Source organism: Chiloscyllium punctatum, chromosome 26, assembly GCF_047496795.1.
Source record: "Chiloscyllium punctatum isolate Juve2018m chromosome 26, sChiPun1.3, whole genome shotgun sequence".
Taxonomy (NCBI): Eukaryota; Metazoa; Chordata; class Chondrichthyes; order Orectolobiformes; family Hemiscylliidae; genus Chiloscyllium; species Chiloscyllium punctatum.
This window is the reverse complement of record NC_092764.1, coordinates 42,760,073-42,787,034: the sequence shown is the minus strand read 5'-3', so window position 1 is coordinate 42,787,034 and position 26,962 is coordinate 42,760,073. Positions and strand designations below refer to the sequence as shown.

The window sequence follows — 26,962 nt, the reverse complement described above, 5'->3', positions numbered from 1 at the left end:
AGAAATAAGTGAATATTCCTCAGAAACAGCCGGAAGCTATTTGCATCGACTGGTGACTTCAGAATTCAAGCAAGATACAACTCTGTGTGGCCGTATTACAAAGCATCATTCAACGATTACATGAAGACCTGGTACTCCTCATGGCAATGGTTACTGAGCTTGAAAATTCCAATTATTTTCTTTTCGTTTATCCCTTACCTTTGTGCCTGTCAGTCAATGTGTGAGAGTAGGTGTTCTGATCAAAGAAAATTAGGTTTAAACCATTAATTTTTATTTATTCATTCAGGAACGTTGACATCACTGATTAAGCCAGTGTTTATTGCCCATCCCTAATTTGCCCAGAGGGCAGTTGAGAGTGAACCACACTGCTGTGGGTCTGAAATACATTAGTGAACCAGGTAGGTTTTTCAAATAATCAGCAATGGTTTCACGGTCACCATTAAACTCTTAATCCCAGATTTTTATTGAATTCAAATTCCCCCATTTGTCATGGCGAAATTTGAACCCGGCTCGCCAGAACATTACCCAGGTCTCTGGATTAATAGTCTAATGATAGTCACTGGGCCATCCATTAAGTAAATTACCTTGTTATTTAGCTTTGCTCAACTAAAGCTACAGTAAAAACAATAAATCATAATTTCTGCTTAAGTTAAAAATTTAGAGTCTGATATGTACTACTCTTAAAGTCTGGTTAGGGACAACTGGGCAATTTTGAAGGCTATTGAATGTTTTAATTTCAATGTTGATATGTCCAGTGTGAGAGAGTCTGATTCGATCTGGCTTGCTATTCATGTCGTAACCTTGTCCATGTTTGAACCAATGCTGTAATGAGGTTAGAAACTGAATGACTCAGACTGAACAAAACTGACATGTCAAGAACGATAAACAAACATGACATAGGACAGCATGAAGGAGGTGGATGAAAATATTAAAATTTTAGAAATCAACAAAGAAAGAAAAGCAGAGTTCATTACAATCTAGGACACGTATTTTGTTGAGCCATTTTGGAGTTGGATTGCTAATTCTTAAATGTCTAAATATACAACACATTCTTCTGTGGAATTACAAATACTTCAAGGTTTACTCAGACTGGCTTCACATCTTATGTTTGTGTAATCAAATTTCTGATAATTATGCATTATCTAGTCATTATTAATTACTGATACTAGAATAGATCATGGTGACGACTCAGCAAGTTTAACTGAAGGAAGTCGAGATTTGTTTTTCAAAACAAGTCAATCAATTGAAAGTAGAACATAACCATTATGACAAATCTTGTATCAGGAGAGTGAAATACATTGTTAGGTACTAACAGTTGTGGAAGATTGTGGGTGAAGCAAACTTTGGTAAAGGTTACTCCAGCTGACTAGAGTGTTGGCTACTTCTTACCAAGCTGGTCGCATTCTTATTCTTATATTATGCTTCATAAAAAATTGCACTGACCCTCTGATATCAAAACTAAAAACTGCTGTTTCTGAAACGTAAAAACAAATTCTGGCTCAATATTTATTGAGGGATTGTGCATGCATATCTAGTCTTTTTGTGAGCAAGTAAAGTGTCCATGATTAATGTGAAATTTTGATTATTTATCATAATGAAGAAACTCTTCTACTCTGACAAAATAATCGACAGCCCCCTGCAGTTACACTGCCAGTTAATTTTTAGTTTCTGATTACCCCATTCTATTTACCCAATCAAGTTGTCAGCATGTTCATTCTGTCAAATAAAGTTATTTTATGCAGCACTAAATTCTAAACATCTAATTTCTTCTGGTTTGAAATCATCACCATTAAAATGAATTCAACAATTAAGAAGAGGTGACTTCACATCAAAGCTCCACCGAAACTGTCATGTTCATAACTATGTTTGTTGCCAGCAAGAGTTAGTGCAGTAGCAGATGCTCAAATCTCAAATTATCATTCAGTTATAGACTTACTGGAGCAGAAGTATGCTCTACCATAATGTCAAATGTAGTAAAATCACTGACAAAAATCAAGTCTAACACAACAACACTTTCATTCACAGCCATTTCATAGCTGATTATTATTTTGAAAGTAATTTTAAATACCAAGGCATTTATATAGCATACAAAAGGAAGCCTGAATTTTCATAAAGACATGGACTTGAACTTACTTTATTAACTTTAACTGGCTTCAGATTTGAGACTCACTTGGCATTGAAATATGTACTGAACATAATTGTCTACATCGTAAATTTATTAAATTCATTCTTTGGACGTGGGTGTCATTGGCTGGACCAGCATTTATTATCCATCATGAATTGCATAGCCAACAGTTAAGAGTCAACAATATAACTGTGGACTTGGAGTCCCACGCAGGTCAGATTAGGTAAGGATGACAGATTTCCTTCTCAAAAGAACAGTAGCCAACCAGCTGGGTTTTTAATGATAATAATCAACAGTGGTTACAGGATCACTATTACGCTAGCTAATATAATTACATACTTTAACTGATATGGTGATATTTGAACCAATGCTCCCAGGAGATTAAACTAGGGTTCTGGATTACAAGTCAGTGACATAACCACTGCACGTCACAGGCCCGTGAACTGTATTCCTATAATGAAGGTAATATGGGACAAATCAGATCCCAGAGTGAAACCATAAATGTTATTTTGTTTCTTTTTGCTTATCATGAAGTTTAGCTACTGAACAAATTCACAAGAGGTTACTGATATACTTAATTTTTAAACAAAAGAACATAAATGTTTATCACACAAAACAAAACATCAACTATACTAAGCTATGTAAGAACGTTGGGAACAATGTCATTACCATTATCAGAAGGAAAGATTAATCTATTTTAACCCAGCAATAACCTTACAGGTATACAAGCCTAAGTGAAGAGTTAATCCTATTTCCGTACTAAAATTTTTGCTTCATGACTGTAATTAGTTTAATTTTAGCAAATTGCTGCTGTCCATTCACTCGATTGTTTTTCAGTAAAAGTCTCTGTGAACTATCTCAGCTCACTATTGCAACTTAACGTGGGTTCCTTAAGCTCATGTCTTCAACAGTCTTGGTGGGTGCCTTTCCTCTTCGATTCATCCATGATTTTCTGCTTCTTGAAAATTTTTCTCAATGACTTCTAAGCAAATCAGGACTTGTCCAAAACCCTGACTGCTTGAAGGCGCATACTAAACGCACCTCTTTGAACTAACATGATTCTGGTTCCCTCTCATAAACCCTATTGGGCAAATACCCTGGTAATTATCTCCACAGGTGGCTTGCTGTTTGTTACATGAAAAAAAGACATGGAGCTTCATCAAAATATATACAAATTTTTTTGGATGACAGCTGAATGGAAATCTGAAGATTTTGGAGTTTTGACTAAAGCCATACTGATTGAAATGCATCATTGCTAACTCAGGGCAAGATTAACTTTGACATTGTTGTCACTCACAACCTTAAATGGTAGAATGGCCTCTCACATGAATAATGACAATTGGGGAAGTAATAGGGGATTACTTGAACCCGTGCATTCATAACCAACATGAATCAGTACCTTAAGCCATAGGGGGAAATAACATTATCCAGTCATAAATGGTTGGATTCAGAATGCTTATTTAACAGAATAGTTGGGCTGACATTGACTTAAACCACCCAGAAACAGCGACAAGGAGCAACAAAACTGACAATTACATATCACGGTTAAAAACCACTCAACAACAGGTTATAGTCGAACAGGTTCATTTGGAAGCACTAGCTTTCAGAGCGCTGCTCCTTCATCAGGTGCTTGTGTGTCTTACAATCTTATACTGCAGAATTTATGGCAAAAGTTTCCAGTGCAGTATAACTGAAAAAAATTATATATTGAAAAAGACCTGATTGTTTGTTAAGTCTCTCATCTTTTAGATTGACCATATTGGTTTCAGTTCTTTCGTATGTAAATCCCAGAACTTTTTTAAAGTTACATTCTCAAGTGAACTAATGACTATAACCTGTTATTGTGTGATTTTTAAACTTTGTACACCCCATCCAACACAGGTACCTGTAAATCATATCACGATTATTCCTCTTAATGAGTTAACATTTCAGTTAAAAACTCATTACTACATTTACTTCAACTAGGTAAAAACAAGGACTGCAGATGCTGGAAACCAGAGTCTAGAATAGAGTGGTGCTGGAAAAGCACAGCAGGTCAGGCAGCATCCGAGGAGCAGGAAAATCGACATTTCAGGCAAAAGCCCTTCATCAGGAGCCCTTCCTGATGAAGGGCTTTTGCCCGAAACTTCGATTTTCCTGATCCTTGGATGCTGCCTGACCTGCTGTGCTTTTCCAGCACCACTCTAATCTAGACCCTACGTTTACTTCAAGCCCAGTAAGATAATAGATTGCAAGACATAGAATAGCAGTAGCATTCATATTAGACAGCTTCTCTGAAGACCATAAGGTAACAAATTGAGAATTCCAAACAAAACCAAGAATTGGAAAAATAATTAAAACGGAAGTACATTACTTAGAACAATTAATAACAGAACAGAAATGCTGAAATCATTGCATACTCTGACAATCTGTTTCATTGAAGAAAAAGCAGTTGAATTTATGTCGGAATGTTTGGACGATAATTAAACAAATGCTCGTGAACAGCTGCATTTCCTTTACGCAGACTATTCCTTGAAAGCAGTTCTAGATATACAGAAGCTCTACCTCAGTAGCAATCAGAGTAATTGCAGATAGATAATGACGAATAACTTAATTAAGCTCATGAGGTGTAAGTCTTACACATTCAGAAGGTAAACCTGTCAGATTTGCTCTGAAACAATTGTTTACTCTGAAAAAAAAACAGGGATTTAACTAGTTCATAGAAACGTTTTGAGATTATAGGGATGACATTAGGACAGTCATATAATGAACTCCCAAGACAGCAGCATCAGGATCACTGCACATCTAGTACAAGCTAACCTGACCCCATGGTGTAAAGCTGGCTCACTTGTGTATTCAGAAAATCACTGCTTATAGCCGAGCAAGTAATCACTTTGCTGCACCAGTCTACATGTTTAGATACTTATCTGTCAGCATTTCAATAGACTGGGTAAGGAGGAGCAAATGTGGTCTTTTCCCAAGGACTTTCTGCTGTCATTAAAGACCTAGAGTACGTACAGCAAAGGTTTACCAGAGTTACACCATTTTTAGCCAATTTCCAGAAGTGATGTCAGGATGAAAATGAGGAGCAGTAGCTCTGGTTGCTGCTACACTACCCAACCCCCAAAAACTAATACCCCAACTTCAATCTTAACTGAGATTAGCTAATTTAGCACAGATTGGGAATCAAACACAACCAATGACATTAGCAAATTGCAAATCAGTCATTCACCAAATAAACTCACTGAGCCATCACCGGCCATTTGGGTGTTTCCATTCTTCCTGGTGGTGGAAATTGAATAAAGATTTGTACACCTGTTGTCTTTCACTGTGTCTCACACCTGCATATACACAACATGGGTGCTGGGGAAAATATAAGCACTACCGCAGTTAGAAAAAAAGAACAAAAAGGAAAAAAAACTCACTGAGCCATAGAATGATCTGACAGAGACTTATTTTCTCACTCTCAAATAGACGACACACTGGAGTAAAATCACAGGCAATGGTTTGAACGCACTAACTGACAAAACGACAAATCTGAACACTCTTAGACAACAAAGAACAGTACAGGAACAGGCCCTTCAACCCTCCACGACTGTGCCAGCGCATGATGCCTAAACTAAAAATCTTTTACCTCTTCACAATCTGTATCTTTTATTTCCATTATTATGCATGTATCTGTCAACATGCTTCTTAAACATTGCTTCTGTATTTGCCTCCACCACCTCCTCTGGCAGCATATTCTTCGCACTTACCACCCTCTGTGAAAAATGTTTGCTTTTCACATCTCCATTAAACATGCCACTTTTCACCTTGAACCGATGCTCCCTTATAATCGACATTTCTACCATGAGAAGACAACTCCAACTATCCATGCCTCACGTAATTTTTAAACAGTTATCAGGTCGTTCCTCATCTTTCAACATTCAAGTGAAAACAAATCAAATCTGTCCAATCTCTTCTCATCGGTAATACTCTTCAAACCAGGCAACATCCTGGAAACTGGTTCTGTACCCTCTCAAAAGCCTCCACATCCTTCTGGTAGTGAGGTGACCAGAAATGTACACAATATTCCGAATTTGCCCTAATTAAAGTTCTATACAGCTTTAATATGACTTGCCAATTTTTAAACTCTAAGCCCCAACTGATGAAAGCAAGCATGCCATACGTCTTCTTGACCACTTTATTCATTTGTTTTGACTCCTTCAGGGAACTGTAGACCTGAACACCGAGATCCCTCTGCGTGTTAACTCTTCTAAAGGGTTGTGCCATTTACTGTATACCTCCCTCCTTCATTGAATTTGTTCGGATTAAACTCCATCTGCCAATTGTCCACCCAAATCACCAGCCTATCTATATCCTGTTACACTCTCTGACAATCCTCCTCACTATCCAAAACTCCCATAATCTTTGTGTTGTTGACAAATTTACTAATCAGACCAGCTACATTCTCCTCCAAATCATTTATATTTATTACAAACAGCAGGGATCTCAGCACTCTAGCCTTTGACCAATATGTCTGGAAAATACTCAGAGTTGATTTCACAATATAAAGCAAGGTGGAAAAAAAAGTGAGCAAAACTTCAAGAAATAGTACAATGTGCTAATAAGGAATTAAAATTTCTTAAATTTTAATTTTCTTCCTTCCTTTGTTTCATCTTTCCAAATGATAACTTAGTGGAGTATTAGCTCCTAGGAATCTACCACTATGTTTTTGCATTATTTATCGACATAAACAAAGACATTGAAGATGGCTTTCCACCACTATTATTATTCACATTTTACTCAAGGAGTGCACAAAATTTCTCAGCCTTTACACTTCTTTTCAGAGTTCAAATGAGCTACAATCAAGTTGTGGAAGTTGAATTACCTAAATCTCTAAAATGATAACGGAATGGGATTAACCTGCATCTGTTCAGTGTGATGCAGGCAGCATGGGAAAATTACGCTGTCCAATGCTTAAGACAATTGTTGCATACAGCTAAACCCTGCCCACAGTGTCCGTTGATTACACACATCAGGAAACTTAATATTATGAGCAGTTAACAAAACTGAAGGAAGCCTGCACCTCAAAGTATAGAAGCATCGTGGCTGCAAGAAGTGGCAGGTGCCAGTTGGAAACAGAATCTGTGCTGTAATACTTTGAGGATTGGCTGAACATGCAAAGTTTTCAGATTGTATTAGTGGTAATAGTAGAAGAATTGTAATAGATGAACTGGACCAAGGAACAGAGGGCATTGTTGCTAAGTTTGCAGATGACACTAATATGTGGAGAGACAGGTAGAGTTGGGAGGCTGCAGAAGGATTTGGATAGCCAGGAGAGTGAGCAAAGTAGTAGCAGGATACATACAATGTTGGAAAGTATGCAGTTATGCACTTTGGTAGGAAAATTAGAGGGGTATTTTCGAAATGGGGAAAGCTTTGGAAATCAAAAGCAAAAAGGGACTCCAGAGTCCTAGTTCTGGATTCTCTTCAGATTAACATGCAGGTGCAGTTGACAGTTAGGAGGGCAAATGCAACATTATATTCATCTCACAACGACTAGACAAGAGCAAAAATGCACTGCTGAGGCTGCATAAGGCTCTGGTCAGACCACATTTGAAATATTGTGAACAGTTTAGATTCCATATCTAAGGAAGGATACGTTGGCCTTGGATGGGGTCCAGAGGAGGTTTACAACAATTTTCCTGGGAATGAAGGGCTTGTCACATGAGGAGCAGTTGAGGACCATATATCTGTACTCAGTGGAGTGTAGAAGGATGAGTATAGATCTCATTGAAACTTACAGAACACTGAGAATCCTGGATAGAATGGACATGGAGATGATGTTTCCACGAGTAGGAAGAAGATGAGGACCCAAGGGCACAGCCTCAGAGTGAAAGAACAACCCTTATAACTGAGAATAGATGAACTTCTTTAGCCAGGGGGTGGAACTCATTGCCACAGAAGGCTGGCAAGGTCAAGTAATTGGGTGAATTTAAGACTGAGATAGAAAGGTTCTTGATTAGTAAGCCGATCAGACGATATGGGGAGAAGGCAGGAGACTGGAATTGAGAAACATATCAACCATGATCGAATGGCAGAGTTGACTTAGTTGGACAAATGGCCTAATTTTACTCCTGTATCTTAATGCTCTCACAGACAAATATCTTCTATCTGTTGTGGAAAAGGACACCATCCAGAAATTGTAAATTATTAACCTTGATGTTAACGTTAGAAGTATTACATGTTGCTCCAAGAATCTGAATACTGTGCAGAAAGATTTTAGTTATCACAATTTGCCATAGTGAGTGAGCTCTTTCTCCAATTGCATATCCTACTACAAACTCCAACCACTGCTCAATTCATCAATTCAGTACCAATAATCTCGATAGGGAACTCAGTCCAAAAATCCAAATGCTTTGCCTCGGCCTCAACAAAATTCGCTATTGCAAGTCACACTCTGACAATGCACATTTTCTTATATTAGTAACTATTCAATGATAATGACCTGTTCAACCAAACAAAGTATAAGACACTAACTGGCGCCACCTTCTTCTCTTGCAGGAGACTGTGTACAGCAAACAGAAAAGTAACTGAAGGTTGATGAGCAAATCTGTATGTTTTAACATTTGTTGGGATGACTAGTGAATGGGGAAGTACAGATAGGGTTGCTAGTATCACCGATACTGTCAAGGGTACGCAGATAGGGGCTGATTAACTTATCTTTCCCCCTATCCAGGAGCAAAGCATGATCCCTCACACTGGAAGGGTTTTACAACACACAGCTTTGCTACTATCAATCTTGATATTCACTCAATGGCTCCTTCAGAATGGTTCAAACAGCGGAATATTGCTCGAGAACATTTATAACATGCCACAAGGAACAACATAAAAAAGTGTAACGACTATTGTATGGTAGACGTGCATGTGTTTGGACTCTGAACAAGAGACAGGAGTCACATTAGGAGTGGATAAACCATGTCCACTTGCCAGTCATTGACTTAAATTAAACATTGTGGTACTTTTGAATAATGGATAATATGTATTCAACTGCATGATTCTGGTTTGACAGTGGCCAAAGGCAAAAGTTTGAAAACAAATAGGTCTGAATTATTTTGTGAGAAGGCCTCATGTACACAGTATGCCCTAAAGCAGTAACATCCCCACAGAATTATAGGCCAGAAAATTGTGGCTCTTTTAATCATCTGTGGTGACATGCAAATGCTTCTAGACCACTTTGAATTGGTGGAACTGTGAAAGAATTATGAAATAGCAGTCATTAACACTTCTCACAAGATCCAGTCATCTTAATCTCACAAATCTTTACATCGTTTGGAAGTTTGCTCTTGCACTGAGATTTCAGCAACTACATTTCACATTCAAGCATAATTTAATTTACTGAAGGACAATTTAATGCACACTGAGACATTGTGAAAATTGGGCAAGGGTTCAAAAGAGAGAGGGGGTGCTAAAAATGGATAAAGAAGCTCCAAAGGGAAATGCAAATTGAAGCAAAAGGAGAGAGAGAGAGAGAGAGAGACAGTCTGAAAAAGGGAGGACAGAGTTTTAGAGCTTTAAATGAGTGAATACTCAGCTAACTGGGATCCAAGAAAACTTGAAGTTATTTAGGTAATAAATTCCTTACAAATGAATATGGAGTATCTAGCTTAAAGCCACAGAAGTTCACCAGCTGCATTACGGGGCAAAAATGAAATGCGCATGTTAATTGTGGGGGTCAAAAACCTCAATTGGCTGAATGGCTTGCTTGTAATGCAGAGGAATGCCAATAGCATGAGTTCATTTCCCGCACCGACTGAGGTTACCATCGAGGATGCTCGTTTGCAAATTCTCCCCTCGCTTGTGGTGACACTCAGGGTAAACCACCACCAGTCATCTCTCGCGAATGAGACAGCAGACACATTGTCCTCTGGGCTATGATGACTTTACCTTCATATTAAGAGTCACAGAGTGATAGAGATGTGCAGCGTGAAAACAGACCCTTCGGTCCAACCTGTCCATGCCAACCAGATCTCCCAACCCAATCTAGTCCCACCTGCCAGCACCTGGCCCATATCCTTCCTATTCATATACCCATCCAAATTCCTCTTAAATGTTGCAATTATATTAGCCTCCACCACATCCTCTGGCAGCTCATTCCATACATGTACCACCCTCTGCATGAAAAAGTTGAAGAATGTAACTTAATTTTATATCATAAAATTTATAATTTTGCATCAAACTTCAAAGTGTCTGAATTATTTGAGGTGCAGGGACACTGTTAGAGACAAACGTATAATTATTGAACTGTAAACTCATTGGTCTGCTGAGATTGTGTTTACGATGCTGGCTTTTTGTGTATAGTTATGTGTGTCAGATTTGTTGCTAATTTATGCTGACTATCTTGTGCCAATTTAAATACTCTGTTGTCTAAGAAATCAATGTTTTCACATGTGTTGTGGTTTTAAGTTTGATAAAGTGGTATTGAACTTTGAGAATACTGATGATTTCTTGTAATTCTGCTTCTGTGCAAGTAAAGAAACCAAATGTCAACGCATAAGGTAAATTACTATGTGATTGCATCCACGCAATAAAAGGTATTAGTGGGAATGAAACAGGAGACCTAAAAGCATTGCTTCAAAAAAAATCAAAATGTAGCTCTCAAGAAATCTTGAGTCCTTGAAAAAAATATATTTGACCTCAGGCCTGTACTGCACCACTGGCATCATCATCTGCGCTCTGATGTCTCTGTGTCCTTTGCGATGCTTTCAACCAGTTTCAGATTTCCAGATGTTTTGGTTTCCAATCTCTGCTTTCGTCTTAGTTTCCTTTTTCTCAGTCTCCCTGTTGAGGTTCCCTTTTCAATTAAGATTTGTCTTAACATAAAAAGTTTTAAAAATATGGATTCCATCACTAGGAAGAAATAGCAGGACAGCTTGTTATACTGTTGTTCACAGGCTCCGCCCCCCCCCCCCATACACCCAAACCAATTGTTGAATTGGCAAAAAATTACAATGAAAATATAAATCACTGTGGGGATAAAATGTGCTGTGAGGAACTCATTGCTCCACACGAGGAAAGCAGCTATCCAATGAAAATGGAACTTCTGCAGGAGGTGCACAGGATGCCAGCTTGATAAAGCAAATTGCTTGTGTGAACAAATGACCACCAGCACTGAAAAGGAAGATCATGGTGCAGATCAGTGAGCATCACCAATGTGATGCTAGCAAGGCACTTCGCCATTCTACATTCAGCTCAATTGTAGGAAACAAAATGAAGGGCCCTCTCCATTCCCCACTGCAGCCATCAGCAGTATTTAAAAGGATCACAAACAACTTATAGGTCACTATGTGGCACAACTGTCTGTGCTGTTGGAGCTACGCTAAACTTGGGTAAACTTCAAACTGTGTTCAATACTGAAGACCATTTGTTCTTGTGCTGAAACATGTTGCTTCCAGATATGGGTAGTAGGAGATGAATTCCCCTGGGAATTGAAGATTTGGAAAATAAAGACATAGGACTCTGAATGGGGGAACAGCAAAGTCAGGAGAGAGGAAGTCCGTGTTTGGTGAAGACTGAAGACAAAGCATGGAAGAGATGGATTGCAGAAACAGCTTTGATTAAGAGAGAAGCAAGTGCAGGAAAAGCATAGCTCTCGCTCATCCCAAGAGACTTTCAGTTTATCTTCTGGCACTGCCAGGCCAAGGTGGTAGTTAAAACAGGGACACTGCTTTCTTGCTGTCAGTACCCCACCACTCCAAAGGCACCTTGCTCCAGTTATGCACTTATAGCAACACCTGTACAATTCAGGATATGGATAATGAGATTTTTTTTCACTCAGAGACACATGAGAGATTATACAAATTAGGCCTGTTTTCTTTAGAATTTAGATTAAGGGATGATTTTATCAAAGCCTTCAGATATTAACAGGAAAAAAAACAGTATAGCTAATCTATTTACATTGGCTGGGGATTCTAGAACTTGGTGGCATAGTCATATAATTAAGGCCAGGCCATTCAGGAGAAATCTTCGAGGAGAAAGTGAGGACTGTAGATGCTGGAGATCAGAGCTTATGCCCGAAACGTCAATTCTCCTGCTCCTTGGATGCTGCCTGACCTGCTGCGCTTTTCCAGCAACACATTTTCAGCTCATTCAGGAGAAATGCAAACATTTCTACACAAAAAGGACAGTAGATGTTTAGAAGTCTCTTCTACAAGTAATAGTAGTTGTCGGATCAGTTATTAATGCTAAACTTAAGATGTATTAATTTTTGTAAAGCAAAGGTATCAATGGGTATGGGCTAAAGTCAGGTTTATGAAATTAGGCCACATATTAGCCATGATCTCAATGAATGGTGGAACAGGCTTGAGGGGCTGAATGGCCTACTCCTGTCCCTATGCTCTTAAGCCGTGGAATTCTCTTCCCCCAAGGGCTATGGATGAATAATCCTTGAATATTTTTAATAAACAAGGTGGTTAAGGGTATGGCAGGAGGCAGTAAAGTGGATTTGAGGCCAACAGGTTTGAAGGAGAGTTTGACCTACTCCTGCTACTATGCCATACTTTGAATGCTGTAGTGATATAGCTTACTTTAAGCTGCTCATTCTTTGCCTCGATTTTCAACTATTCTTGAAATGCATTTTGTATCTCGTACAAGAAATACTTGTTCAAAGTCTTCACCATTTCCTCCTTTTCCATTACAAATTCCTTAGTTTCACCCTCCAAGATGCCAAAGCTCATAGTGGCTAATCCTTTCTATTTATATATATCATTTTCAATTTTAACACTTCTTGTTCTTTCCACTTTCCAATCCCTCCCTCTTTATTATAGTGCATTTTTTTAGTAAGCTGTGGATTATTATGCCTTCTTTATTTCAATAAATAACTGGGTTTCAGCTTTCTTTTAAGAAAAGTTATTAGTTTCAACAGAGATCCTAACAGTAGGAAGTAGAGCTTTTGTTTAAGTATGCTCTGAAACAAATACAAGTACAAAAAAGTTATGTAATGTATACTAATTGATAATTACAATGACCAATCTTGTAGGCTTGCTCAACTGATTAAGTTCCAAACCATTTATAGATCTAAACTTTTTCACACCTAATTATAAGGCACAAAATGATGGTTCAGTGACATTTTTACAACACTAGAATCCCTTGTTGCCTAGAAACGTGCTAAGGATACCAAAATAGACCATCTAAAATATCCTATGAGGCCAAGCACCTGATCACACCAGTCTAATATTGGTGGGATCTTTGTGGGACAGTGGTACAAGAGGTCATATGGTCAAATTTGCTTCAGAGAGTTATCAGTCTCGGAAGTCACCTTGAAATGAATTTTATATTTTAGAATTTAAGTTAAACCGTTTTTGCTGCGAAATATTCAAAGGTGAAGTTGGCCAAATTAATCAAAATGTGTACTGGAGAACCAATTAAACAATGCTCAAGTCCCAACAAAACACAGAATGTTGTTCAACAACAAACACAGAATGTTGCAGAAACTCAGCAAATCTGGCAGCATCTGTGGGGAGAGAAACAGAGTTAACGTTTCCAATCTGGTAAGACTTCAGAAAGTTCTGAAGAATCCCAATTGCTTCTGGGATTTTCCAATCAGTGCTGAAGCAGAAATGGGCAGTGTCAGCCTCTGGATATATCACAGGGCATACCTACTGAGTTTAAGAGAGTCAGTGGAAGGAGAATATACACTATTGTCCTAAAAAGGAGTGTAATAATAGTCTGCGCAACCTAAATGTAACACAAATGTGATTTGTGTATTCTCATTACTTCAGATCTCTGGTTGGTTTATTTAGCTAAACCAATTTACACAGTACAGACCAATTTCAGACATAGCTTGTGTCTTGTATGCTGTAGTACAGAGAACTTGTGGTTTCTGGATTCAAGGCTCAACTGCACTGTGATGTCTTAAAGGGACATCACCTCAACCATGATAAGAAAACATTCCCCTTTTTCAAAAGCCCTTTATCATAAGTAAAAACATGTGACATTGGACAATAGTAAACATCCCAGTTGCACACTCTAAAGTTATTGCATTATCTAAAAGTACAAGTGATATTCTTTGATTCCATTTTCTTGAGGATATTAAGTTCAACTAAGCTAATATGTACAGCACACAGCCATTTACATTCATAGCCTGTGCCTTGACTACTGCAAAGCAGAGAGATTCCATTACCATGGGACTTGGTTTATTTGCAACTTGCTACCATAGTCAAGTAATTATTTAAAGGTTTCATGACTTTTAATAACTGAACATGGGTTACTGAATAGTTGACTTAATGGTTCAAAGATAGATAAGTTGGTGAGGTGAGTAGGTGGGCATAATGGTTGCAGGGTGAGATGGATCAGTTGGTTGAGGGGGGATATGAATTGAGGGGCCAAGGTGAATTGGGGAGGGAGACAGAAATTGTGATGGGGACGAGACGAATCAGAGGGGTCAGGTGGCTCAGAGATGTGGGGGTGAGGTGCGTTTGGTTGTGGTAAGAGCCAGTCATGTCCGGTTGGTGAGAAGAAGTGGGTAGTTGGGGGCGGGGGGGGGTGTGGTGGTGGTGGTGGTGTGGAGGAGAAATAGGAGTCAGGTGGGTGGGTAGCCACCTAAATTGGCAGGGAATAGTTGGATCTGCTTGGTGGGGAATGAGGGTTGTCAGCAAGTGAAAATTGAGAGGGGTTAGTTGGATGGTCAGGGAGGTGGTCGGGGCCGTTGTTATTGGGGGTGGCTGATCCTGATCAGAGATTCTCAGTCAAGTTACACTTAAGATTATGTAATAAATGATCAACTATTTTGAGGTTAAATGTAAAGCTAAGTTTACTATGTGATCTGATGACTGTACCATTTACCTTTTGGTTTGAAGCTTCCAACAGTTGTTTTTTTCACAATATGTTGTGATAATCTACACTATAATGTTAGAACAGAGCAGGAAACTGAATTTTCATCATTTATATTTCATTTCCTTTTCTTTGTTTCAATATCACCCAGCAGTATTAATTAGCAGAACTTAAAAGATATGAGTCACAGGGGCCCAACAGTAAGACATAGGCAGGTTATTGGCTGTGCAATGAGGCAGAAGATGCAATTTAATATGACTCGGGAAAAAGGGAGTATATGAATAATGAAAAGACATTATTGGATATTGACTAGTGAACAGAGCTACTTGGCGTTCAAAAACAATGTGGAATCTTATGTGCTAAATAGAAGTATTCAGAACAATGGTACAGAATAAAGGATGAATTTGTACTAAACATTGATTCGATGATTTAAATCACTATGTGCATTAACAGCTCTGTTATGAAAAATACTTTGAAGTCATTCAAATAATACAGCATAAATTCACCAGAATAATGTCAAGGGTTGAGCTCAGGCATGAGATTTTTTTCTTCATTGAAATAGAAAAGGCTAAGAGAAGATTTTGATAAACAATTTTAAAATAAGAGCTTGCTGTGTATAAAGAAATACGTTCTTCTGGTTATGAAGTGTCAAAAACAATTAGTTATTAATTTAAAATATCAGAGTGCAAGGAAAGACTTTTGAAGAAATTTATTTAAGTGAAGCACAGAATACTTGTCATGCTTAAGGCACAGAGTCAATTTTTAAGTAAAGTGTTCAAACGTACAGAACGATCAGAAAAGAACATAAGCATTTAAGTTGGAAAAGTAGACAATACCATGCCTTCATTCAAAATCATTATGGACAATCCTCAGACTCAACTCCATTTCCGTATTTGCATATATTCAGAATCTTTTGTGGTTCAACGGGATCACTTCTTATTCTTCTAACTTCCAGAGTGTAGGCCAAACGTCCTCAGCTTCTCATTTTAGGAAACCCTCCCATCCCAGAAACAAACCTAGTGAACCATCACCATATCAACTTCAATTCAAATACATCCTTCTTTAAATATAAAGATCAAAACTGCACAAAGTTCTCCAGGTGTGGTCTCAATATTTAGGAGGAAGATTCCTTATTAGTGTGCTTCATTCTAGTTGCACAAAAGACCAACACAAAATTTTCCTTCCTAGTTGTTGCCTGTGTACCAACTTAGTGTTTCTTGAACGAGGAGGAAAGTGGAATTAGGTTGAGTGGAAAGAGTTGGCATACAAATGCTGGGTCAAATTATCTCCTACACTGCAAAGAGTTCTAGTTCTTTTGATACCATCACAAGCACAAAATTCATCATTGCAAAGTTTAGACCAATGTTGTGCTGCTAGAAATGGAGAAAGTGAGGACTGTAGATGCTGGAGATCAGAGCTGAAAAATGTGTTGCTGGAAAAGCGTAGCAGGTCAGGCAGCATCCAAGGAGCGGGAGAATCGATGTTTTGGGCATAAGCCCTTCTTCAGGAATAAGGAAGGTGTGCCAAGCAGGCTAAGATAAAAGGTAGGGAGGAGGGACGTTGGGAATGCAATAGGTGGAAGGAGGTTAAGGTGAGGGTGATAGGCCGGAGAGGGGTGGGGGCGGAGAGGTCGGGAAGATGATTGCAGGTCAAGAAGGCGATGCTGAGTCTGAGGGTTGGGACTGAGATAAGGTGGGGGGAGGGGAAATGAGGAAGCTGGAGAAATCTGCATTCATCCCTTGTGGTTGGAGGGTTCCTAGGCAGAAGATGAGGCGCTCTTCCTCCAGGCGTCGTGTTGCCATGGTCTGGCAATAGAGGAGGCCAAGGACCTGCATGTCCTTGGCAGAGTGGGAGGGGGAATTAAAGTGTTCCGCCACGGGGCGGTTGGGTTGGTTGGTCCAGGTGTCCCAGAGGTGTTCTCTGAAACGTTCCGCAAGTAGGCGGCCTGTCTCCCCAATGTATAGGAGGCCACATCGGATGCAGTAAATAATGTTTGTGGAGGTGCAGGTGAATTTGTGACGGATATGGAAGGATCCCTTGGGGCCTTGGAGGGAAGTGAGGGGGGAGGTGTGGGCACAAGTTTTGCATTTTTTGCGGTTGCAGGGGAAGGTGCCAGGAGTGGAGGTTGGGTTGGTGGACCTGACGAGGGAGTCGCGGAGCGAGTGGTCTTTTCGGAATGCTGATAGGGGAGGGGAGGGAAATATGTCCTTGGTGGTGGGGACTGTTTGGAAGTGGCAGAAATGACGAAGGATGATATGATGTATCTGGAGGTTGGTGGAGTGGTAGGTGAGGACCAGTGGGGTTCTGTCCTGGTGGCGATTGGAGGAGTGGGCTTCAAGGGCGGAGGAGCAGGAAATGGACTCTATCCAAAACAACATCCATCCAATGCAGAAAAATTAGTTTGTATTCGATATTGTTTGCTTTAGTATTATAAATGAATTGTCACATCAATCTAGGGAAATGCAAACCTTTACACTTCACATTGCAATTTATTGACCATCAAGCTCTGCAGACACAAATCTTCTAAAAACATTTGCATTCAAAAATCTCTTGGTAGTGTGCTATAGATATCCACAAGGAATGCACTTACCTATAAGCCAGTGCTACAGCCCATGCACTGGCAGCACAATAAAGGCAATCTCGAACTTTGGCATAATTACAATCACCAACTGTTTTGGTGGGGAAAAGACCCGTCGCAGGACTCTGGTAGTTGAGAACAGTTGATTTTACTGAAAAGAAACAAAAATAAATGAGATAATTCAACAGACATACATTGATGTTATGTAGATACCTAATGATGCATAGTAGAATTATACTGCAGTAATATCGATAAATCTACTAGGAGCATTAGCAGTTGAGGGACTTCTCAGCTAACAGGTACTAGGAAATTTGAGAATAAAAGGTGGTGAACTGGGTATTTAATGTGGTCCCCTAGTTTATTTTAACAATTACATTTTGAACTGATAACATTTGCAACACTTATGAAGTTAATCTGGAGAGAGAACTGGCAAGTAAATAACTGTTTTCTTCAGTTTAGATGATACTCGGGAGTGAACGTCATCCTCTGCAGCAATATAAAGCAGCAAGAATAAATTGGCAGACCAATTTACACCCTGTTGATCATTCCTATCATTTTGTTTCAGAGTTCCAGCATGTGGAATTTTATTTGTCTTTCTCTGGACTGATCCATGCAATGTGGATGTTGCTGGCAAGGACAGCATTTATAGCTCACTTCTAGCTGCCCCAGAGGTGGTGGTTAGTTGCATTCTTGAATCACTACAGTTCTTCGGGTGTAGGAACACCTACAATGCTGTTAAGGAGTTCTAAGACTTTAATCTAATGACAGTGAAAGAATAGCAACATAGTTTCAAATCATGACAATGTTTGACTTGGATGAGAACTTGCAGTTGATGGACAGGCATTTGGGAGACACAAGATCAGTTACTCACCATAGAATTAACAGCATCTGACCTGTTCTTGCAGCTACCCCATTTACATTGTTGTTCCAGTTCAAGTTCTAGTCATTTAGAAGCCCAAGGATGTTGCTAGTGAGAGATTTAGCAACAACAATTTCATCGAATGTCAAAGGGCAAATTCTCTCTTCCTGGAGACGGTGGTTACCTGGCACTTTGTGATGTGAATATTACTTGCAATTTGTCAGTTGTTTCAACTAGGCATGTTTTCCCAATTTATGATTCCAGACTGGTTACTTTAAATCACTATGCTCCCAAGTGAGAACCCTGTATGTTGTCAAGATCTTGCTGCACACAAACATGGATTGCTTCAATATCAGAGTTACAATCAGCATTAAACATCCTCACTTCTGCCTTCATGATGGAGAGAAGGTCAGCAATAAAGCAGTTGCAAATTGGTTGGACCGAAGATACAACCCTGAGGAACTCCTGCAGTGATGCCCTGCAGCTATGATGACTGACCTTCAACAATCACAACCATCTTCCTTTGTTCTAAGTATGACATCAATCAATGGAAAGTTTCCCCCATCCCATCAACTGACCCCAGTTTTGCTCGAGCTCTTTGTTGCCATACTCAATCAAATACTGCCCTGATAGTGAGTTTAGAGAAGATTGAGGTTCTGGATGTATTCAAAAAGAACGGGTACCCAACAAACGCAGTCCACCAATTTCTATGCAACAAACCCGAACAAGCAGATAAAACACATCCAGAACCCCTAGCCACTCTCCCCTACATAAAAGACATCTCAGAAATGACTGTCAGACTACTCAGACCTCTTGGCATCATGGTAGCCCACAAACCCACCAACGCACTAAAACAGTAGCTTATGTACTTGGAAGACCCTATACAGACAACAAGCAAAACTAATGTCATCTACAAAATGCCTTGCAAGGAAACAAACGCTACATTGGACAAACAGGCAGAAAACTAGCCACCAGGATAAATGAACATTAACTAGCCACAAAAAGACATGACCCACTCTCACTAGTATCCTTACATACAAACGAGGAAGGACACCACTTTGACTGGGACAAGACATCCATCCTTGGACAAGCCAAACAGAGACACACGCGAGAAGCATGGCATTCCAACCGGAACTCTTATCAACAAACACAATTTACCACCCCTGAGAAAAAGAACAGGAAATTACATCACCAACCCAAGGACACCTAAACACTAATAAAAAGCAGGCCATACCACCAGTGCTTCATCCAGAGGCTCACCGATGACGTTATCAAGCATGGTGACAAAACATCTAAAACTGAACCTTCCAGCTCAGCGGGCAAACCTACATCCACTGCCTTGATGTCAAGGGCAAACACAATCGCCTTATCGCTGGAGTTCAGCTTTTTTGCCTGAGCTTGGATTAAGGCTTTAATGAGGCCAGGACCAAGTGGCACTTGCAGCAAAGTGAAAAAGAACAAACAGGCTGTTATCAAGTAAGGCTGTTTGAAAGCACACACAGTCACTTAAAGCTTCCAGTCCTTAGTTAATGGTTGAGAGTGAACTGGTGGGGTGCTAACTGCTCAGGTTGGATTTCTCCTGCCTTTTGTGCTAAGACTCTACCTGGGCAATTGTTTACATTGCCAGATAGATGCCAGTTTACTTGAACAGCTTGGCTAAAGGTTTTGCGAGTTCCTATTCCGGAATATTGTCAGGGCCAACAGCTTTTACATCATCCAGTTGCTTCAGCAATTTCTTGATGTCACGTGGAGCGAATCAAACTGGCTGAAGAATGACATTTGTGATGTTGGGGACTTCAGGATGAGGCCAAGACGGATAATCAATACAAGTCTTATGGCTGAAGATGCATACAAATATATCGGCATTGTCATTTTTCTGACATTTTGGGCTCCCCAATTAGTGATAGAGGGGAAGATTGAGCAATCCCCTTATCTCATGAATTGTTTAATTGTATGCTGTTATATAAAGGAGAGTAGGCAGTCTAATCTAATTAAGATTAGACTAATATCTAATACAGATGAAATGGTCATCATCATAGCGCTCCTTTTGGGACGAAATGTTTAAAGTAATTCCCATATTTCTCCCTATTACAGAGATGGCTATACTTCAAAAGGATCTTATTGGTTGTAAGGTACTTTGGACATCCTGAGGTCATGGAATGTTCTGTATAAATATTGTTCATTGTGTTGAAGGACATCCCACTGCAAGCATATAGTTAGATGCATAGCTATGAACAGAGTTAAACAGCTGACCAGCATTCCTGACTTTGAACTACATAATTATTCCTTCATTGTCACTGGGTCAAAATCCGGGAACTATCTTCCTAACACCCCAAGAACCGTAACAGTCCAAGGAGGTAGTTCACCACTACCTTCTCTCAGCAATTAGGGATGGAAAATACATACTGGCTTGGCTAGTGGCGCCTATTTTCATTTAAACAAACAAAATTCTCATGGAACATTGAGCTAAATTTTGTATTGTTTACAGGAAGCAATTCACATTAAAAACTTGTCTGATTGTCCTTGAGGATTTGGGGGAAAAAAAAACCTCCTTGAGCTTTTTTCTAATTCTCCTGAAATGACAGAAGAGTTTCTGTCTTTTTTTAAAAAAAACCTCTCCCAGGAGAATATGTCACAACTGGAGCTGGGAAGTGAATGGGAACGAAGCTACAGACATGTTGCACCCCAGTGATATGAAACAGTCTCAACAAATAAGTTAGTAGTTCCTCTACTTCATCAAATGGTTTTTTTCATTAGCTGCTTTGATATGTTTTACATTTCCTTTTTTTAAATTAAGATTAGCCTGTGATGCTTGCTGTGATGTTTCACTATAATTATTACTATAATGATATACACCAAAAAATTTTTTTCAAAAATTGCTGTCTACATTGATTACGTAACTTTATATACACTTATCATCATTTCACATTTTGCTTATTTCTTCAGGTAACATTAGATTTGTATACAATCTTTCTTTGAACTCAAGGTACAACTAACTTCCTGATAGATACAAAGCTGAATATAAAGTGAAAAAGCATGGAAAGAGCAAATAATTTGGTAAATAAATTGGAATGTTTTTTTCAGATGAGGAACATGAAACACCTAAATGGTTATTGTGGTTATACACAATAGAGAAGGTCCTTTTGCTCATCAAGCCTGCACCAACATATCTACACTAATAGCACATTCCAGCACTTATCACTTTTCTCTTAATATACTTGGAGAAAATCTTGGGATTTTCCCTAATTTTATCCACCAGTGTTTTCCCATGCCTCCTTTGCTCACCTAATTATTTGAGTCCTCGTCTATGTTAAATGAAATCAATTTTGAGAATGATTTATTTACCATTCCTAAATCTGAGGTAGTAGTACTTTTGGCTTCCAGTGCTGTGTGTACACTTTTGCATGATGCATGAAAGCTGTCAGCTAATATATTTAGGGTATCAGAAATAAAAGCAAATGAGTTCAAATAAGAATAAATGATAAAATAAAAGTTATCAAGATATTCCAGTGAAATAAATTAATTGAAAAGCAACTGGATCTTGGAAGCTGCAGAATCATTTCTGCAATTTAGTATTAATTCCTTTTAAGCTTCCTTTGATCCTCAGTATTATTGACTATCCCTCTTTTTTTAGTCTCAGCTTCAAATGTGGGCACCATTCCCACCAGCATGCAATCCAAATTGGTAAATATTTCCAGGGAACAAAAGCAGTCCCGTGAAATAATACTTTGATAAAAGTATCCTTTCGCACCACTTCAACCACTCAGAAATTGTAGTTAACTTCTGTTTCTCCTTCAAACTAGTTTTAAATCAATTTGCTACTCTTTCCCTAATCTCATACCACTTATTCTTTTTAGAGATCTAAAATGCAAACTGAATGGATATTGGTCAAAATTCATACCTTAAAAAAGCATTGGGAACAGAGTTCATTAAATGGTGTAAAGAAAAAGTAGCAGTGTTCCTTAATCATTTATCATCTAATGCAACTGTATCAAAATATAGGAACTAAATAACTACTGTTCATGAAAAAAGGATTATTGAAAAATTTACTACTGATTATTTGTCAGGCTATTTAACGAACAAAGTAAAAGCCCAAATACATTCCAAAATGGAGTAAAGACAGTCTAAAATAAATTAAATATCACACCAGTCATGGAAAGAAAACAAAGGATTAATGTGAAAGAGCAGTCATAACTAAGCTTAATCCCTGATATAAAAGATAAACAAAAATAGCTGCATGAACATTGACAATTAATCTCTTAAATGAAAGCAGCAGAAGAAAATTAATCTTTAAAAATATCACAAATGGCTTCACAAACAACATGATTCTTAAAAAGAATGACCTCATATCTTTCACAATGAGTATGAAAACATCGAATAAGTCGGGCAAAATCGAATGTGGGCAAAAACAAAACAAATTAAGTCTACTACAAACCAACATAAAAGCTTTCCAAAATAAAAGGGAAGAGCAAGCAACAAAAATACTTCAAGAATCGTGTTTAAATAGTTTCAATTAAAGTTGAGGGAGATGGAAAGTTTTGTTAGACTATATGAACAACAGTCCAACTTCAGAGTCAATTGTAAAGTGGAGACATACACCAAAAACTGCATTTGAAAGTTTCTCATGGACTGTAAGAGGATTTGCTCTCCTGGCTGTAGCATCAATGCATCAGTTCGGTTTTTGAGGTGGCCCAGCATCAAGGTGCAACTCCATTGTAGCAACAACCTTTCAACATGACAGATTATATCTGTGAAGGCTTTTGTCCGAAATGTCGATTTTACTGCTCCTCGGATACTGTCTGAACCGCTGTGCTCTTCCAGCACCACTAATCCAGGTTATAACTGTGCTGTCTGCCTTCAGTTATATTACAAGTCTTTTCAAGGTTTTCTTAATTCACCTTCAAATTCTAGTTCACCCCTCCAATCCAATAGCATCCCCGAACACTTCAGACTCTACTCCCACCTCCCTATGGCTTCCTTTTATAATTCCCCTCGCATGCTTTGGTCCCCAATCAACCTCCAAGCAGTATCAGGAAGTTGGTAAGGAGATGGAGACAGGGGAAGTTACAATGAACAAAATTGAAGGTGTTAAGCACTGAACAGGGGATATCAAGTTTCTGATTCTCTGGTGCTTTCTCCATGTCAATGCCTCAGCCAATCAGGTTCAGCATGAAACCTTTTTCTTGCGCAGTATAAATTGTTGTGATAATTTGAAATTTTCCATTCTGATGCTTGCCCTAATGAATCGAAGATAAAAAGCTTTGGCAACGTGTCTCTCCATTCAGCAACCATTTGTTTCTCAAGCAAAGGGCAGTTGACATTGTTACAACCAGTTGTAGAAAGGTAAATCTGCTTGCTTCTTTTCAACTTCCCTACACAGCTGTGACAAAACATTTTAAATTCTTTTTATAATGCAGTTATTCATCTGTCCAATTAAAGTGAAGTCAGTTCACCAAAAACATTTTTTAAAAAGCCAATTAGAAAAGCTTCTTGGAGTGAAAGGGCAATTATTTTTAACTTGCTAACTCAGAGGAAGAAAACATAATAAGGATGCAGCATCAAACACGCACACACAAGTACATGTACTTCGTTAAAAAAGGGGATAGTGTTCATTACAAAAGGAAGAAAAAAAAATGCAGTTTAATTCCATAGGATTTCCTGAAAGCATAAGGTATTAACCAAGACCACAATTGGTCAGTGGTGTCTTGGATGAACTGCAGCCATGAATCTTGCAGATATCTTTGCGTTCTTGGTGTTTAGATGTTTCTTCAGCTTGCTTTGCCACCAGGTTTTGTTTTACCAGAGAGGGATTTCTCCAGTTTCAGTCTCATAAACATCTGATCAAACCTGCAAATGCTATTGCCTGAAATACAGCTTAAATATTTATTCACAGGTCTGGGTACATTGTCTCCAGGCCAGATAGTCACAGAGTGTTATCTTTTTTGGTATGTCCAAAATGTGAATGCCTTATAATGATGTAAATCAAACAGGAGTTAACCTCTTTGATTCAAACTAGTTTCTATCTCTTCATAAAAATACTATTCTCATTTCAGACTAGATATTATGATGGTTTTATGAGGCCTGGCTTAATCTTTGGTCAGGTAATTATTGTGGCCACTTTAAGTCCTTTTTTTGCTTATTTGGGACCATTCCAATACATTAAGGTCTCAGATACTAAAATTAGGTAATTAAATTAAAATGTTAATAGCCCATATTTTATCATTATGATAATATCAGGTAATTCTGATAAGAAGCTAGTTTTGATAAGCTATTTTGAATATAGCAAAATCCCTATGAATTTACAAAACATGCCAAAAAAACTCAGAAATGGAAACACAATTGTAAATAATTTATTTATAGCTGAACAACTTCACGCAATCTAAATATTGCAGTTGTACCTATTCACTGTAAATGCTGTTGACTGGCATGCATCATAGCACAGGCAAGTGCCCAAACAGGTTAGCTGACAGAAACGCAAGTACGAAATACAACCGTCCAGAATCTATCATAAATGTGGATATTTTTCCAGGTAAATTCTTCTCATGTACTGTCGGTCTGAGACAATGTTTTGTGTGAGAATGATTTTAAATCGCACACTATACAATCCGCAGAAAAATTAAAAATTTGATTTAATCGATGCTTGCTGTCACACCACTACCCCAACTGCCCATATTACTCAAGAAGTATTAATAGCAGCGCAAAGTAGAAATCAAGATGTAGGAAGATTAGATCTGACGGGTAATGGTATCTGTTCTACGTTAGGTCATTCTGCTATAACACGTGTTTCTGCTATAAAACAAATTCACTATAATGCGACTGATGAATTGGGGGACACTTTCTAAAGCACAAACTTTTTAAAAATGTGTTGGCAGTAACGCGATTACATCACCAACACTTTAAACATTGTTTCTAACACGTGATTCTTCTATAACACGGGGTTGTGCAAGAACGCAACCATCACATTACAGAAGAACTACTTTAATGCTGTAGTGTCATTTCGGATTGATTTAATTATAAACCTTATTTCTATTAAATTCCCATGCGTCCTTTGCCCTTCTCTAATTTAGCAATTACAATCGAAAAGTACTACTTCTGACAAAATGCAGCAGGGAATCAATATCCATGTAATGAGCATAGGAAAATAAGAGAACTTTCAATACATTTCAAAAACCCAGCATTTGCTATCATTACAACTGAGAAACTGACAGCATATTTGGGTCTTTGCACATGTGCAAATAAATATGAAATACAAAAATTGCTGTCCATCATTCCCTGTTCCTCCCCAAGTTGCTCTATTGAATTCCCACAGATAAGAAATCTTCAGGAATCACTTGAATAGATGTGAACTTCCACTTTTATATGACTAGTCTGTTTAAAATGTCTTCAAAGAATACATTATATTGAATTTAACTCAGCTGAGTTTTTAAATAATGAACTAAGTTCACAATTACTAACTGAATAGCTAGTCACAGAAAAAAAATCATTTTATATTTGTGGAGTTTCAACTTTTTCCATGAGGCAAAAAAAAAATATATTTATGGTTATATGAGCTTCCATGTGTATTTATGTTCATGTAAACATTGTCTGTAAAATGTGTTTTTGCTTTCTGGTTTGCTGTCTGAGAATTCTTTTCTGTAATTGACTAGATGATATCCCTGCTGCTGAAAACCATAAATTCTCTTAAACTGACATTCAAATTGAAGCAAAGTCAGGAAAGATCCAGTGTGATCACTGGATCTTTGTGGACAGCTATCTGTAAGATCAGTAGCAAGTAGTTTTGGAAAATAAACATTAGTAACAAGATACAAAGAAAAAAGATCCAAATTTATAGCTCCAGTATTGTGAATATCCATACCATTAATAAAAAAAGGATAGTTATAACATTTAAAATATCAGATAATTAAAAATTATATTTGAGCAATACCAAGTCTCCAAGTTAATTTTCAGATGGGCATGAATATTATGTCTCTAAATTAGGTTGCTTGGTCTTGATCTTGCCCATATTTCTAGTATTACAATTTCTTACTTGCTGGGGTCACCCATGATGGGGATAGTGCCCTGGAAATCAAGCTCCGTTATTCCTGGAACCATGATAGAATCTTTAACTTTTGTAAAAATATGCAAAACTTTCCAATTTACCCATTTTTTTAGATCTGGGTTGTCAGAAAGTATGGCCTAGGTTTCTGTAGTTTACAAAAATGACTTTTTACCAGTTATATAAACAGAACCTAGCTAGAGGTTAACAACTATTAACTGTAGACATGTAACGTCTACCAATACTAGGTGTCAATAGTCGAGGGTAAAACTGGGAAGGCAGTTCAATGGTCCTGGCACCAGGGTTATGGAGATGATCCTTCTGGATTACCAGGACTTGTTTCGTAATCTTTCTTCTCCAAGGACTTTAACTTGCTTACAAGAATCATAGAATGGTGAACTTATAAAGTCTCTGACTCATTGGTTAAAAGCAACAGTGAGCAAAAATAAACTGGCTTTGTGGTGACTGTGTGTTTTTTTAAACTGCAAAGAAAAGGGCACTACCTCCCTTTCAGTGGTCCAAAGGCCTCTGCCCTTCTCACTGGACACCAAAAAGCTGTTCAGACAGTTGACA

The 26,962-nt window shown here is 38.3% G+C and overlaps 1 protein-coding gene across 3 annotated transcripts in view; it reads right to left on the bottom strand.

Moving 5' to 3' along the window:
* Positions 1-26,962, bottom strand: part of phkb (phosphorylase kinase, beta) — a 288,598-nt gene that overhangs the window by 231,819 nt on the left and 29,817 nt on the right. For all 3 annotated transcript variants that reach the window (XM_072596241.1, XM_072596240.1, XM_072596242.1), the window contains one exon: positions 17,508-17,646. In XM_072596241.1, the coding sequence (XP_072452342.1) occupies positions 17,508-17,646 (139 nt within the window). The remainder of the gene's footprint in view (positions 1-17,507; positions 17,647-26,962) is intronic.